Source organism: Prionailurus viverrinus, chromosome B3 (genome assembly GCF_022837055.1).
Source record: "Prionailurus viverrinus isolate Anna chromosome B3, UM_Priviv_1.0, whole genome shotgun sequence".
NCBI lineage: Eukaryota > Metazoa > Chordata > Mammalia > Carnivora > Felidae > Prionailurus > Prionailurus viverrinus.
In genome coordinates this window covers 14,903,835-14,917,179 of record NC_062566.1, presented here as the reverse complement: position 1 = coordinate 14,917,179, position 13,345 = coordinate 14,903,835, and the positions used below count along the sequence as shown (strand labels likewise).

Sequence of the window (13,345 nt, the reverse complement as noted above, 5' to 3'; positions counted from 1 at the left end):
TTGGGGTTGCCTCCGCAGTCTGTGTTTGAACACTGCTCTGGGTTCTAATCTGTTCTCACAAAACCAGAAAACCCCACAGTTGCCCGAGAGAGACCACCAAATCCTTGCACTTTTTTGACTCACAAAAGAAGGTCCCCACAGGGGGTTATGTATCTGTGCAGGCATCAGCCCCCTCTTTTGAGCTGATTTGAAACAGGAAACTTGGCACCAGCCTTGTTGAGTTCTGTGGGGCCCTCGGATGGGTGTCTGAAGTAAGTGTTTCATTTGTACCAGCCCATTGGTTCAAGGGTGATTACACTAAGTACGGCAGCCAGGGAGCACATGGAATTAAACAGTGATACTCTCTTTTATTTAATGGTTATTGTTATTTATTTATTTTTTTGAGAGAGAGAGAGAGAGAGAGAGAGAGAGAGAGAGAGAGAGGCAGAGAGACAGGGAGACACAGAATCTGAAGCAGGTTCCAGGCTCTGAACTGTCAGCCCAGAGCCTGACACAGGGCTTGAACTCACCAACTGCAAGATCATGACCTGAGCCAAAGTCAGACACTTAACTAACTGAGCCACCCAGACACCCCAGTGATAATCACTTTTGTTTGTCAGATGCCCAGGATCCCACAGGATGCTGGGCATCCCCATGAGTGTGGTAACCAGCCCCCCTGGTTTTTCTGGTAACCCAGAAACTATGGTGTCCCCAGCCCAGGAAGCAAGAGGTAGGCAGCCTCCTAAGCCCCTTCTCAACAGTGGGGGACAGCATCTTCCTGGGTGCTCACCTCCACAGGAGGGGAAGCTTCCAGTCCAGTGCTAGGGCTCCCACAGCAGATCTTGGAGATACATCCCTAGGAGGAGCCCTGCATAAGGCGTTGAGGTGGTGAAATGCCAGCCCTTCAGGAAGCTTCTGTCTTTCGAGTGCCCTGGCTCTGAAGACCCCTTTGATGTGGATCCCTCCTGAAGGAAGAATAGTCTTGGTCTGCTTGGTTGTGCAGGGCCTCTCCCCACTCAGGCAGCAGCAGCTTTTAGGGTTTGGCTTCCTCCAGGCCCCAGGATGCTGAGAAGCGCTGTGGCTGGCCCCTGCTGGTAGGCCTGGGGCAGCTCTGGGCCACACAGCCATATGGGGGGGCTTATGTGGAAAAGCCAGCCCAGAACATAGGCCTGCTGGGTTGGCAACCAGGATGCCAGGAAGACCAGTGAACCTGAGGCCCAAAGTGGAGAACAGTCCATGGTAAGGATCTCAAAAGAGGCCCTGGACACCCCCAAGGCTTAGTAAGAGAACCCAGAAGAGCGAGCAAGGACCTCTCTGGAGAGCAATTCAGTGGGGTACTTGCCTGAGGGGTAGCTAGCCCATCAGGCCCCTAGTCTTCCCCACTGATCTCCGCTCCCTTGGCCCCTCCTGGGTGCTCAGGGGGGCAGAGACTTCAGGCATTTCTTCTGCTGTATTCTGTGCCCACACTGGAGGATGACAAGACTTGCTGTCTGACTCTCGCCTGGAACAGCCTGAAGGCAAAAGGAAGGCGAGGACACGTGGCCCGTGCAATAGAGCACGGAAAAAGAGCTGCGGTGCACATGCCTGTCCTTCCAGAGTCTGGCAGGGCAAAGTTGCCATGGTGTTTTGTGGGGAAGTGGGTGCCATAGAAAGTGACAGAACCAGAGGTGTTTTGAAAGCCCCCTGCCTGAGAGGGCTACCCGCTGGGCAGGTAATCCTGACAGAGAGGAGTCAAGAGGGTCTTTCAGAGAAGCAGGGACCTCAAGGCAGCTGGGGGTGGGGGTGCGGTGTTACCGGGGCGATGGGGGGCATCATCCTTCCCTGGGGGCGGCGTGATGCTGGATTCTCTCTCTGAGCTGGGGCCTCCAGATCTAAGCCCCGGCCCAGCTGACTCCTTGACCTGGGCCTTGTGACACCCTGAGCAGGGAGCAGGTCGGAGCCTGCCCAGGATTCCACCTGCAGACCTGGGAGATGGTGAATGAGGCTGTTCTAAGCTGCTGGGTTTGTAGTAGCTTGTTACACAGCCATAGAAAACTGACTCACCTTCAGTGCCACTGGGGGCTGGCAGGGAGACCCCTGACGTGGCCAGCTTATATCTGGAGAAGGTAAGCCATGCACAGGTGGCCCTCCACCTTAGCACGCTCTACCCATGGTTTCATTGAAGCTGCCCTCAGCCAGGGCCTAGGAAAGCTGGCCCAGGGCCTTTGAAGCATCTTCATGAAACAGGCTAGGCCCTAGTTCTGGTCCCACAGGGGTGGTCTGTATAAGAAGCCAAGGGTTCCCAGGGGAAGTCATCCCTTGTGCTGTGGCGTCAAGGGTCTGTGGCTGGGCCACCAGAAGGTGCAGCAGGACAGAGTCCAGACCTTAGTGGCTTCCCCAGAGTGCACAGAAACAGGGTCCCACATGGCAGGGCCCACTTTCCCTCCAGGTTGTAGGGCAGGGAGGTGTGGTGGGGGGGCAAGCTCTTGCTACAGGAGGAGGAAGTCAGAAGAGCAAGTTTGCCTGTGGGATTTACACATTTATAAATATAGACTACGGGCCTGAACTCCAGTCTGGGGGCATCCTGCACTGGAAGAGCAGGCTGAGGGCATGACCCACCAGGGCTCCATGTAGTCAGAATCAATGGTGAAATGAGAACCCAGCAGATGGCTGCTTTGGAAAGAGGCCTATAGGAGCCTTTGTTGATAGCATCTAGTCCCTGACTGGGAGGGTGGCATCTGTCCTAAGCAAAGAACTGGCCACACAGGGCAGATGCAGGAGCCATCTGAGCCAGGCTCCTGCCCTGGATGCCCCACCCACCCTGCCTGAGCTCCACCTCTGGGGCCTATTCCACCTGCAGCTGGCATCCGTGGGGAAGCCGGGTGGCAGACTGGAGCACTGGGAGACCCACTCACCAAAGTGGCCCCAGAAAAGGTGGCAGGTGCAGCCCCAGTCCGCACGTGGTCCAGAGGAGGTGAGGTGCACAATCAAGCCCCAGGGACGGGTTGGCAAGCTCTTTCTGTAGAGGGCCCCGTGGTGAGTAGTTTGGGCTTGGCTGGCCACATGGTCTCTGTCCCAGCTACTCAGTCCTGCCGCTGTGAAAGCAGCCACGGATGATACATAGATGAGCAGTGACTGCCTTCCAGTAAAACTGCTGGATGTGGCTTGAGGGCCACGGTGTGCCAACCCTCCCCTGAGGTCACGGTACTCTGCATTAGAAAGAGCCCTGGGTCTCATCTCAGGGCAAGAACTGGAAGATCTTCACCTTGCCTGCCTGCCCTGGAGGGAGGCTGGCATCACTGCAAAGAAAACTCAGCTTCATGGGCAACAGCAGTCCCCAGGCCAGCTCCAGGGTCGCTTTGCCACGCCCCTGTCCCTGCATCCCAACCCTGTAGCCATCAGAGCTGGGCAGCTGCCCAAGGGTGCATGTGCTGATGCCGCTTGAGGAGCCACCTGGTGGCGGGGGGGGGGGGGGGGGGCGCGGGGCAGGGGGCACAGTATCCAAGAAGGTGTCCAGGTGAGCCACAGGGAGTCTCAGAGACCTGGGCCTGTCTGCGACTCCAGGCATGCTCCTGCCGACTTCACCCTCCCAGGGCGATAGTGCAGTCAGACAGGAGGTAGGATGTGCAGATGCTTGGCTGAGGTTTCAGGCCATCATGGTGGCCACAGCTGCAGGTGGAGACAGTGCAAGAGGGTAGGGGGGCTCCAGGAGGGGGCTCCTGGAGTGGCTGGGCCCATTCCCCAAGCAGCGTCATGAACCCGTGTCCTCCCACAGGTGTGACGAGAGCTGCCTGAGCTGTGAAGGCTCCAGCAGGAACTGTAGCAGGTGTAAGACAGGCTTCACGCTGCTGGGGACCACATGCATCACCAACCATACGTGCAGCAACGGTGAGCACCAGTGAGGGAATGGGGGGACGTGAGTTACCCTCGGGGCTGCCCTTGGAGGAGCTCAGCTCACTGAGCTGAGAAGAAGAGAAGGAGAAGAGGCAGGAACAGTAGCCCTTCTGAATGGGTGTGCTGGCCCCAGTATCAGGGATGCCTCATAGCCTCCTACTGTCCCTTTGGGCCCCTTACATTGACCAGGGAGGCATCCTGGCCACCAAGCTACTGCCGGTCCATTTGCCAAGTGACTCTTAAGGCTGATTTTGTTCTGGTACCGTTCCCACTCTTGTGCCATAAGCCCGGTGGCCTGGGTGCGGTGAGTCCTGTTAGAAGAGGCCTGACCTTGGGGGTCGAAGCCAGGAGGCCTGGAGGGTGTCAGCCTCAGAGCCCAGACTCGGGGCCCCCCAGGTCCCACAGGGAAGCCCCACATCTGCTGTGGGAGAGCCCTGGATCTCTAGGCCCACTGGAGACCAGAATGAGCTGTGAAGACAGGAACTCTGAGGGAGACCAAAGACCAGCTTGGAGTTCCAGGCAGAGGACTCTGGCCCAGGGACCTGGTGCAGGAGTAGTGAGCCAGAAGACTCCATGCTCAACGAGCCACCGGGAGGAGCATCGCAGGCCAGCTCTGGGCACCTCAAACCGGTGTGCGGGGGAGAAAGCTGGTAGCCCCATGGCATCCCTGGGCTTGGAGCTATAACTGGCCCTGCCATGGCAGAGCACAAACCAGCATGTCCTGCACACTTTAGTGTGGCCTCCTTGCCTTGGTGTTTGGTCTTTTTTTGTTTTTTCTTTTTGTTTTTTCTTTTTTTGGTTTGCAGAATTGTGTGTTTTCAGAGTAGGAAGCTCCCTCTGTAGGATGTCACCTACTCAGGTTATAGATACAGCCCAAGAAAGTGGGGCAGTCTCGGGAGGGGCTCCAGGTCCCATCAAGGACGAGGCCTCTTCAAAAACTCAGCAGCCAGCTGGGATGGGCTGGTCTCCATCCCTCCTCCCCTCCCCCTTTCCATTCGCCTTGACGACTCTCTCCCTCCCATCCCATTCAGTTTGGGGAGCCCCCTGGACACAAGAGCAGCCGCCAGACAGAACACAGCCACAGGACACAGACCTGTCCCAGGCCTGCCCTCCTACCCTAGCCCCACCCCCCAGAGTCTTCCTACGAAGTCCTGCACCACCACAGTTGTCTGGGAAGATAGATGCAAAGGAGCACTGAGACCTGGCTGGTACAGCTGGCTTCATCCTCCACCCTGCCTCAGTTTCCCCCCATCCCCTATACCCAGCATGAGCCCCTGCATGCTAGGTGCCACTTCTTTTTTTTTTTTTTAATGTTTATGTATTTTTGAGAGAGCACAAGCGGAGGAGGGGCAGAGAGAGGGAGACAGAGGATCCGAGGTGGGCTCTGTGCTGACAGCAGCGAGCCCCATGTGGGGTTCGAACTCACGAACCTTGAGATCATGGCCAGAGCTTAAGTCGGACGCTCAACCGACTGAGCCACCCAGGTGCTCCCTAGGCCACATGTCCCCTCTGCCACACCAGGCTTGCCACATGTCCCAGGAAGACCGTGACGGCCACCCCGGCTGCCGCCCCCAGCTTCTTCCGTGACCCTTGCCCAACCCATCGCTGGGGCCTGGTGAAATGGGATGGTTGGAACATGTCAGGCCCCAAAGTCTGACACATCCCTCCTTTCTCTTTCCTGGTGGGACCCCAGCTGACGAGATGTTCTGCGAGATGGTGAAGTCCAACCGGCTCTGTGAACGGAAGCTGTTCATTCAGTTCTGCTGCCGCACGTGCCTCCTGGCTGGGTAGGGGCACCCAGCCGACTGCAGGGGGCAGGGCCCCTCCTGCCCGTCCGTCCGTCCGTTCAGCAGCCTTTCTCCAGACCGTCAGCCACAGCCTGTTTGGGGGGTGCCCTGCGTCTGACAGCTTTATCTCTCCAGGAGCAAGGTCCTTCTGCAGCATCTCTGAGCACCCAGCCCAGATGGGTGGTGGGCCATAAGGGGGTGTTCTTCAAACAGTGACAGGCTCTCAAACTCTGCTTGCTGGCTACATTCTTCTGGCAAACTTAAGATGGGAACACAAAGAATTCTGGGAATCCATAGCTCCAGCTTCGGGGCAGCCTCTGGGACCCTAAGTTTACTGAATCTTCAAGACCAAAGCAGAAAGGCAAGATGCTTGGCTTCACACACCACTCTTCTCCCCGTGCTTTTGTGCAGCCTCACAGTGAATCTCACCCACCAGGCCTGGGACATCCCCACGCGTGATGCCCGGCCGAGCGCGCACCTACTCCCCCACCTGCCACGGAGCAGCCTGGGGACGGTTTGGTCAGACTGTAAATAAAATAGACTTGGGGGGCATAAAATATATGACCACTGGGGATGGAGCATCCATTCCTACACAGTCAGCTACTTCTGGAACTGCAGCGATGTCTTAGAACGTCCCAGTTCCAAATCTGGACGGGAAGACCCTTCGTTTCTCTGCCGCACTGTCCCATAGGTGAGCTGAGCGCCCCTTGTCACCACGTCTCTGGGAGCCTCCTGACCCGAATGATCACCTCTACTTGATGCAGAGCCTTCTGGGGAGGGTCCCCAGGAAGCATCCCAGGGACCAGCCAAGAGGAGCCCCATTGACTAAGCAATTCCTCTTGCCAAAATGTAAACCCAACCCGTGAATCATTAATCTTATCACCGCCCATTTCGTGGAATTGCTTTTGAAATACACTTGGCCTCTGCTCTTCAGGAAACTTGTTCTTAAGGTAGATGCTCCTGTGTCTGTGTACTATGAGCCTAATGACACGGTTGGATTTATTTCTGCCAAACCTGTGTAGGCATTTTATAAGCTACATGTTCTAATTTTTACCGATGTTAATTATTTTGACAGATATTTCATATATTTTCATTGAAATGCACAGATATGCTTGATCAATTCCCTTTAATATGGGAGTGACATTTGCCTTAAATTTTTTCAAGCTTGTTCTCCATTTTGTCCTGCTCCCCTCTTTGACTATAATGCGTTTGCCTTGTCCCCTAGGAGCTGGGGGAAACCCAGCTGTTGTTTATTGAATCCACAACTTCAAAAAAGAAATCCACAGAGCAAATACAATGTTAACCCTAAGTTAATAAAAGAGTTAACATCCCATGACCAAGACGCCTGTATTTCTTTCCAAGACACAACGATTAAATGTAGGTGTTGACCAATGTGTGAAATGGCTTTCTTTGTGGTTTTGGGTCTATATGATGTCATTAAGTAGAAGGTCTTTGAGCTTTAGCAAATGTTCATGTAACAACGTCATAGGGGAAATCCTAGAGCTCCAAGGTGTCCTTTGGTAACAGACCTTCTTCAGGCCACAACAGCCTGGCTGGGTGGAGGGGCTTGGTGCAGGGATACCTGCCATCTATCGAGGGAGTGCCCTCCACAGTCTGGACTGCAAGCCTCTTCACCTACAGCTGCCCAGTGTGATTTAATTAGGTCACAGCTTATCTTTCGAAGTGACTGAAATCCCTGCACCCATGGGTTTTGTGTTCCATGGGACTGTTACCATGGCCTCTCTTTGAGGTCAGAAGCTTGTACTTGTTGGGAATCCAGCAATTTTTTTTAACGTTTATTTATTTATTTTGAGAGAGAGAGGGGACAGGAGCGGGGGAGGGGCAGAGAGACAGGGAGAGAGAGAAAGAATCCCAAGTGGGGCTCGAGCTCACATAACCGTGAGATCATGAACTGAGCCAAAACCAAGAGTCAGACACTTAACCAACTGAGCCACCCAGGCGCCCCAGATTTTTGGTTTTTATTTACAATTATGGCTAGGAAAAAAACAAAAGTGGGTGAGGGGCATTGTTTTAGGAATCTGGGGTTGACTCCGAGTTCCAGGAAGGGTGCAGCTGGGCCTTGGGAACTCTGGTGCCAGCATTAAATGGCACCAGGACCTCCATTGCACCATAGCATGTCCTCCTCACTCTCCAGTTGGGGCAAATGAGACTACTGACATCTCTAAGCGAAACTGGTGCAACTCAAACTCCCTAAGCACGCTTTCTGAATCTGCTGCTTGGCCCTGGTTACCCTGCTTTGCATCAGTGTTCATCCAGCCCCATCAGCTGTGCCACAGACACAGGTTTGCACAGAACACGGCTACAGGAACTTTCCGGCGACCTCATAGCCAGAGGAGGGGAGCGATGTGCAGCTCTTAGAACGTAGGGGTAGGTAGGCCACACAACCCGACAGCTGCCCACCATAAGCATCAACCTACTGGAGCTGTCAAGGTGAGACAATGAAGGAATGAGTGTGTTTGGGAGACAGTAGCCAGAGCTGGGCAGAATATTGATAAGGGTTCAACTTCCCCCATACGACTAACATCGTATTGAAACCAGCAATTGCTGGGACACTTGGGTGGCTCAGTTGGTTAAGTGTCCAACTTTTGGTCATGATCTCATGGTTTTGTGGGTTTGAGCCCCGAGTAGGGCTCTGTGCTGACAGTGCGGAACCTGCTTGAGATTCTCTCTCTCTCTGCCCCTCCCCCACTCATGCTGTCTCTCTCAAAATTAATAAACTTTAAAAAAAATTTAAAACCAAAGATTGCTAGGTGCTTCTTGTGCAAGGCACCATTTTTGCTCCTAGAGCTCTTTGAACATGGAGAACTATGGTCTAACATGTTTGGAGCTGAATCAGAAATTCCTTTTATTCCCAAAGCAGACCAGCTACAAAAAGCCAACCAAGCAGCCCCAGAGCACATGTACCCTCCTCACAGTGGGTGGGCCAGCTGGTCCTGGGGCTGATGAGGGTGGTGGCAAGCTGAGAAGCTGTTCACAAAATCCTAAGGACAAAACACCACCTTGTTAAAAAGGACTGACCCCATCAAATGCCTGTTCACAAATCACCCAACCTCAAGGATATTTGGACTCAGTAGGGGCAGGACATGTTTATGGATTTTGTTTTACGTGGTAAAGTCATGGATCACCTCCTCTAAATCTGTTGTTTCACAGACTGAGGCTCACAGAGGTGAAGTAACTTGTGTTAGGCCACACACTGGCAAGGTGGCTCCCTCATCCCCAGGTAGGGAGGCTGGCTCTCTGCCAGAGGGGAAGTTGATTCTGCAGTTGGCCAAATTCAGCCATGACCCATTTGTTTCAAACTGGCTCTATTTCCAGCAGGTGATAGTTTTCTGACCTTGTCCCCAAATTCTTTGGCACCTCACAGTGGTCCCCATGTGCTCATCTGTATCCCGCCCAGGCCACTACAAAGTATACTTTGTAACTCTTCAAAAGGCTGGGGAAAATTGCACTTTTTACAGAAGATACACCTACGATAGAAAGGGGATGGGGATGGGGGCACAATTGAACTTTAAAGAAACCAAAAGGGCAACATGGTCTAAATATGGCCAGCACTAGAGCGCTCTTGAATTTGGGGAGACTACCATCCACTGCATTTGAATCACCATAATATGGCTGAAGAGAGCCTTAACCTTGAATGCTTAAGGTATGCTAGGGCCCCTGCGAGCAGGTGGGGGGTAGAGGTCCAGATCAGAGGATGGAAAGGGAAGGAGGTGGAGAAGTAAAGTAGAAAGAAGGTCATCTGAATGGGAACAAGCAGGGATAATGGGAAACCAAGGCCGTTCTCCAGCATCTTAAGGTTCTGCCTGTAGAGCTAGGAGGCGTTGGGGTTCTGGCTGCTGTGGGAAAGAAGTCTGCCTCCTACCCCAGCCTTCTCTGCCGCTTTCCCTCCTTGAACCCAGGTCTTATCCTTTCTGACTGGTTGCCCAAGGCCTTTCCCGACACACCAGTCTCTGTGGCTTGTCTGTGCACAGAACAGTACCGCTAGGTGATACAGCACTGAGCACCTACCAGAACTCCAGGTCCTGGGGTTCAGTTCCCACCACCCAATGCTTCCTCCTGCCCCGACACGCACACACTATGTACCAGCCACATTAGGCATGATCAGATACCTCCTAGGCTCCCTGCTGAGCACAGAGGAACCAAAGTGCTCAGAGCAGAGAACATTCTGTTGCCAAAAACAGTGGTTCTCAACCTGTTGATTTTTGTCTCCTAGGGAATACATGTCAATGTCTAGAGACATTTTTGGTTGTCACAATTGGAGGTATGTACTGACATGAGTAGAAGCCAGGGATACTGTTAAACATCTTATAGTGCACAGGTAGCTCCACGATAAAGAAGTATTTAGCCCCAAAATGTCAACAGTGCTGAGGTTAAGAAACCCTACCCAAAAGAAATGAAATAAAAAAAGGTACTCTATTCTCAACTTCATAGGGATATCCTAAAATGAATAAAACCACCTACAGTTTATATCCCTGTTCATGTGCTGAAGCAAAGGAAACCCATACAACTTTCATTTATTTATTTTTTTAAAGCACTTATTAGTATTTAATGAACCTCCCTCCAAGTGGCTTCAAGCTACCAGGACAGGCTCCTCCCACACTCTGAATCTCCTCAGCTCTTCCACTGAAGAATTTGCCCGTCAGGTGACAAGCTGCTTTGGGAACTTTCCCTTTCCCAAAACTTTGTAGTTACGCAATCGCACCACATCAACGACAGGAGCAGCTCTTGTTTTGTTTCTGGCAGTATTTTTTTTAAATGTTTATTTATTTTTGAGAGAGAAAGATAAAGTGTGAGCAGGGTAGGGTCAAAGAGAGAGGGAGACACAGAATCTGAAGCAGGCTCCAGGCTCCGAGCTGTCAGCACAGAGCCCCACGCAGGGCTGGAACCCACAAACTGTGATCATAGTGACCTGAGCCGAAGTCGGACACTAACCGAGTCACCCAGGCGCCCCTTCTTTCTGCAGCATTTACCCGTGTCTGCTCACTGACTGAGGTCCAGTTTATCAAGGTTGACAGTTCAGCAGAGCTCTGGTTCCTCTTCACGTGGTAATGCCTCATACCAGCTTTTCCAAAGTAACCTGGCTGGTATTTGTTTGAAATTGATTCGATGGTGATACATACCACCAGCATTACCCTGGCCTCCTGGGTGCTTCCGGTGCTTGCTGATGTGGCCGTGGCTGTGGCTTAAGTGGCCCTGAAGTTCCTGGGTCTTCCTCAGTCTGGATGGCATGTCGGCAGCCCAGATGAAAGAGCTTTCTTTCCCTTATCAGAGAAACCCCTTCTTTTAATCCAGAACTGAAGAGCCAAGTAAAACTGGCTCTCTGGTCTAAGGACTCCACCTGGTGGTCCTCTCTGGAATTAAGTGTTTGGGATTATTTTGTTTTGACTTCTCTATTTTGAGACAATCTCAAAGCAAAATTATAAGAAAGTTGCGAGTAAAGAACCAAGAAATGTTTTCCTGAACAATTTGAGAGTAAGTTACTGATATGATACCCTATTACCTCCAAAATACTTCAGAAAATACTTTATTTTCCTATAAACAAGGATCTTATACATAGCCATCAGTATCAGGAAGTTAACATTGATGTATTACTACCATCTAATCCTCTGACTGGATTCAAATTTTGCAAATTGTCCCAATAATGAATGCTCTTGGCAAAAGGATCCACTTTAGGTCACTCTTTGCATTTAGTCATCATGTCTCTATAATCTAGAACTTCTAGTCTTCTTCAATCTAGAACAATTCATCAGTTCCCTGACTTTCATGACCTTGAACCTTTCAAAGACTGCAGGCTAGTTATTTGTAGGCTGTCCCTCAGTTTGTGTTTATCTGAGGTTTCCTCACATTTCCATTCAGGTCATGCATCTTCAGTAGGAATCTCACAGAAGTGATGCCATGTTCTTCTAATTGCATTCTAGTAACTGAATCATGATTTTGATTTGTTCCATTATTGGTGATATTTACATGGATTGCTTGGTTAGGGGTCCCGCCCATACCTATGATGTGAGGCCTGCCAAAGGATGTCTGCTTTTACCACTGTCCAACAGTGTGCTGAAGATCTCAGCCAGTGAAAACAAGGCAAGAAATAAAGAACAAGTGTAAGAATTGGAAAGAAATAAAGCTATCATTATTGTCAGATAGTGTGGTTACATACATAGAAAATCCAAAAGAATGGTTCTAAACTATTAAAATATTACAACTAGTAAGTGAATTTAGCAAGACTGTCAGACACAATGCTAGTATTAATTGTATTTCAACTATAAATCAACTATATTTCAATGTACCAGAAACTAATGATTACAACATTGGATTTTGTTTTAGCAGAAGATACTATTTACAACAGCATCAAAAACTATCATATACTGGGGTACTTGGGTAGCTTAGATGCTTAGGCGTCTGACTCTTGGTTTCAGCTCAGGTCATGATCTCATGGTTCATGGGATCAAGCCCTGCATCAGGCTTCTGCACCGATAGCATGGAACCTGGTTGGAATTCTCTCTCCCTCACTATGCCTCTCCCCTGTTTGTGCTCTCCCTCTCCCTCTCTCAAAATAAATGAATAAACTTAAAAAAAATTTTTTTAACTATCATATACCTAGAATAGATCTAGTAGAAGAAGTGTAAGATCTCTACACCAAAAAATTATAAAACACTAAGAGAAATTAAAAAAAAATTTTTTAACGTTCATTTATTATTGAGAGACAGAGAGAGACAGAGCATGAGCATGGGAGGGGCAGAGAGAGGAGGAGACACAGAATCTGAAGGAGGCTCCAGGCTCTGAGCTGTTAGCACAGAGCCTGACGCGGGGCTCAAACTCACAAACCCAGCGAGATCATGACCTGAGCCAAGGTCAGACGCTCAACCAACTGAGCCACCCAGGCACCCCAACACTAAGAGAAATTAAATACAATCTAAATATATGTAAGGTTATACCATGTCCATGGATTGGAATGCCCAATATTGTAAATATATTAATTCTCCAAGCTTATCTATGGAGCCAATACAACATAAATCAAAGCATAATTTCTTTCTTAGATGCAAGATGTACCTAAAATTTATACCAAAATGCAAAGTGCAAGAATAACCACGACAATCTTGGAAAAAAGTAACCCCTTTTTAAAGGCAAATATCAAGTTTTTAAGTGACAGTATGATATTATGCAAGAATAGTTGGTAGGCAACTAAACCCACACAACAGAATAGCCAGTCCACAAGACCTTCACATATTTGGACACTTAATTTATGATAAAGCTGGCAGTGCAGAGCATTTACGATAAATGATACTGGGTCAAATGAATCTCCATATGGGGAAAAATATATCTTGATCCCTCCCTCAGACCATACACAAAAATCTATTCTAGATGGATTACAAATCTAAATGTGAAAGGTGAAACAACAAAATTTCCATAAGGAAATATTCATGATTTGGGGGTGGAAAAATTACTTAAAAAGGACTCAAAAGAACATTTAACTACATAAGGGAAAAGTTCATAAATTACACTATATTAAAATTAAGAACTTCTGTTCATCAAAAGACACCATTAAGAGAGTGAAAGGCAAGCCACAAAAAAGGGAACACATTCACTATACATGTATCTCACAAGAACTCATATCCAAAAAATATAAAAATCTACAAATCAGCAAAAAAGAACAGCCCAATAGAAAAATGTGCAAAACACTTACCAGA

General features: G+C 50.0%; 1 protein-coding gene and 1 pseudogene across 2 annotated transcripts in view; one reads left to right on the top strand and one right to left on the bottom strand.

Moving 5' to 3' along the window:
- Positions 1 to 6,975, top strand: part of PCSK6 (proprotein convertase subtilisin/kexin type 6) — a 190,904-nt gene extending 183,929 nt beyond the window's left edge. For both annotated transcript variants that reach the window (XM_047864230.1, XM_047864229.1), the window contains 2 exons: positions 3,734 to 3,846; positions 5,546 to 6,975. In XM_047864230.1, the coding sequence (XP_047720186.1) occupies positions 3,734 to 3,846; positions 5,546 to 5,643 (211 nt within the window). In that variant the 3' untranslated portion in view covers positions 5,644 to 6,975. The remainder of the gene's footprint in view (positions 1 to 3,733; positions 3,847 to 5,545) is intronic.
- On the bottom strand, positions 6,240 to 12,074 carry LOC125167600 (60S ribosomal protein L27a-like; annotated as a pseudogene).
- Between the last annotated feature and the right edge of the window lie 1,271 nt (positions 12,075 to 13,345).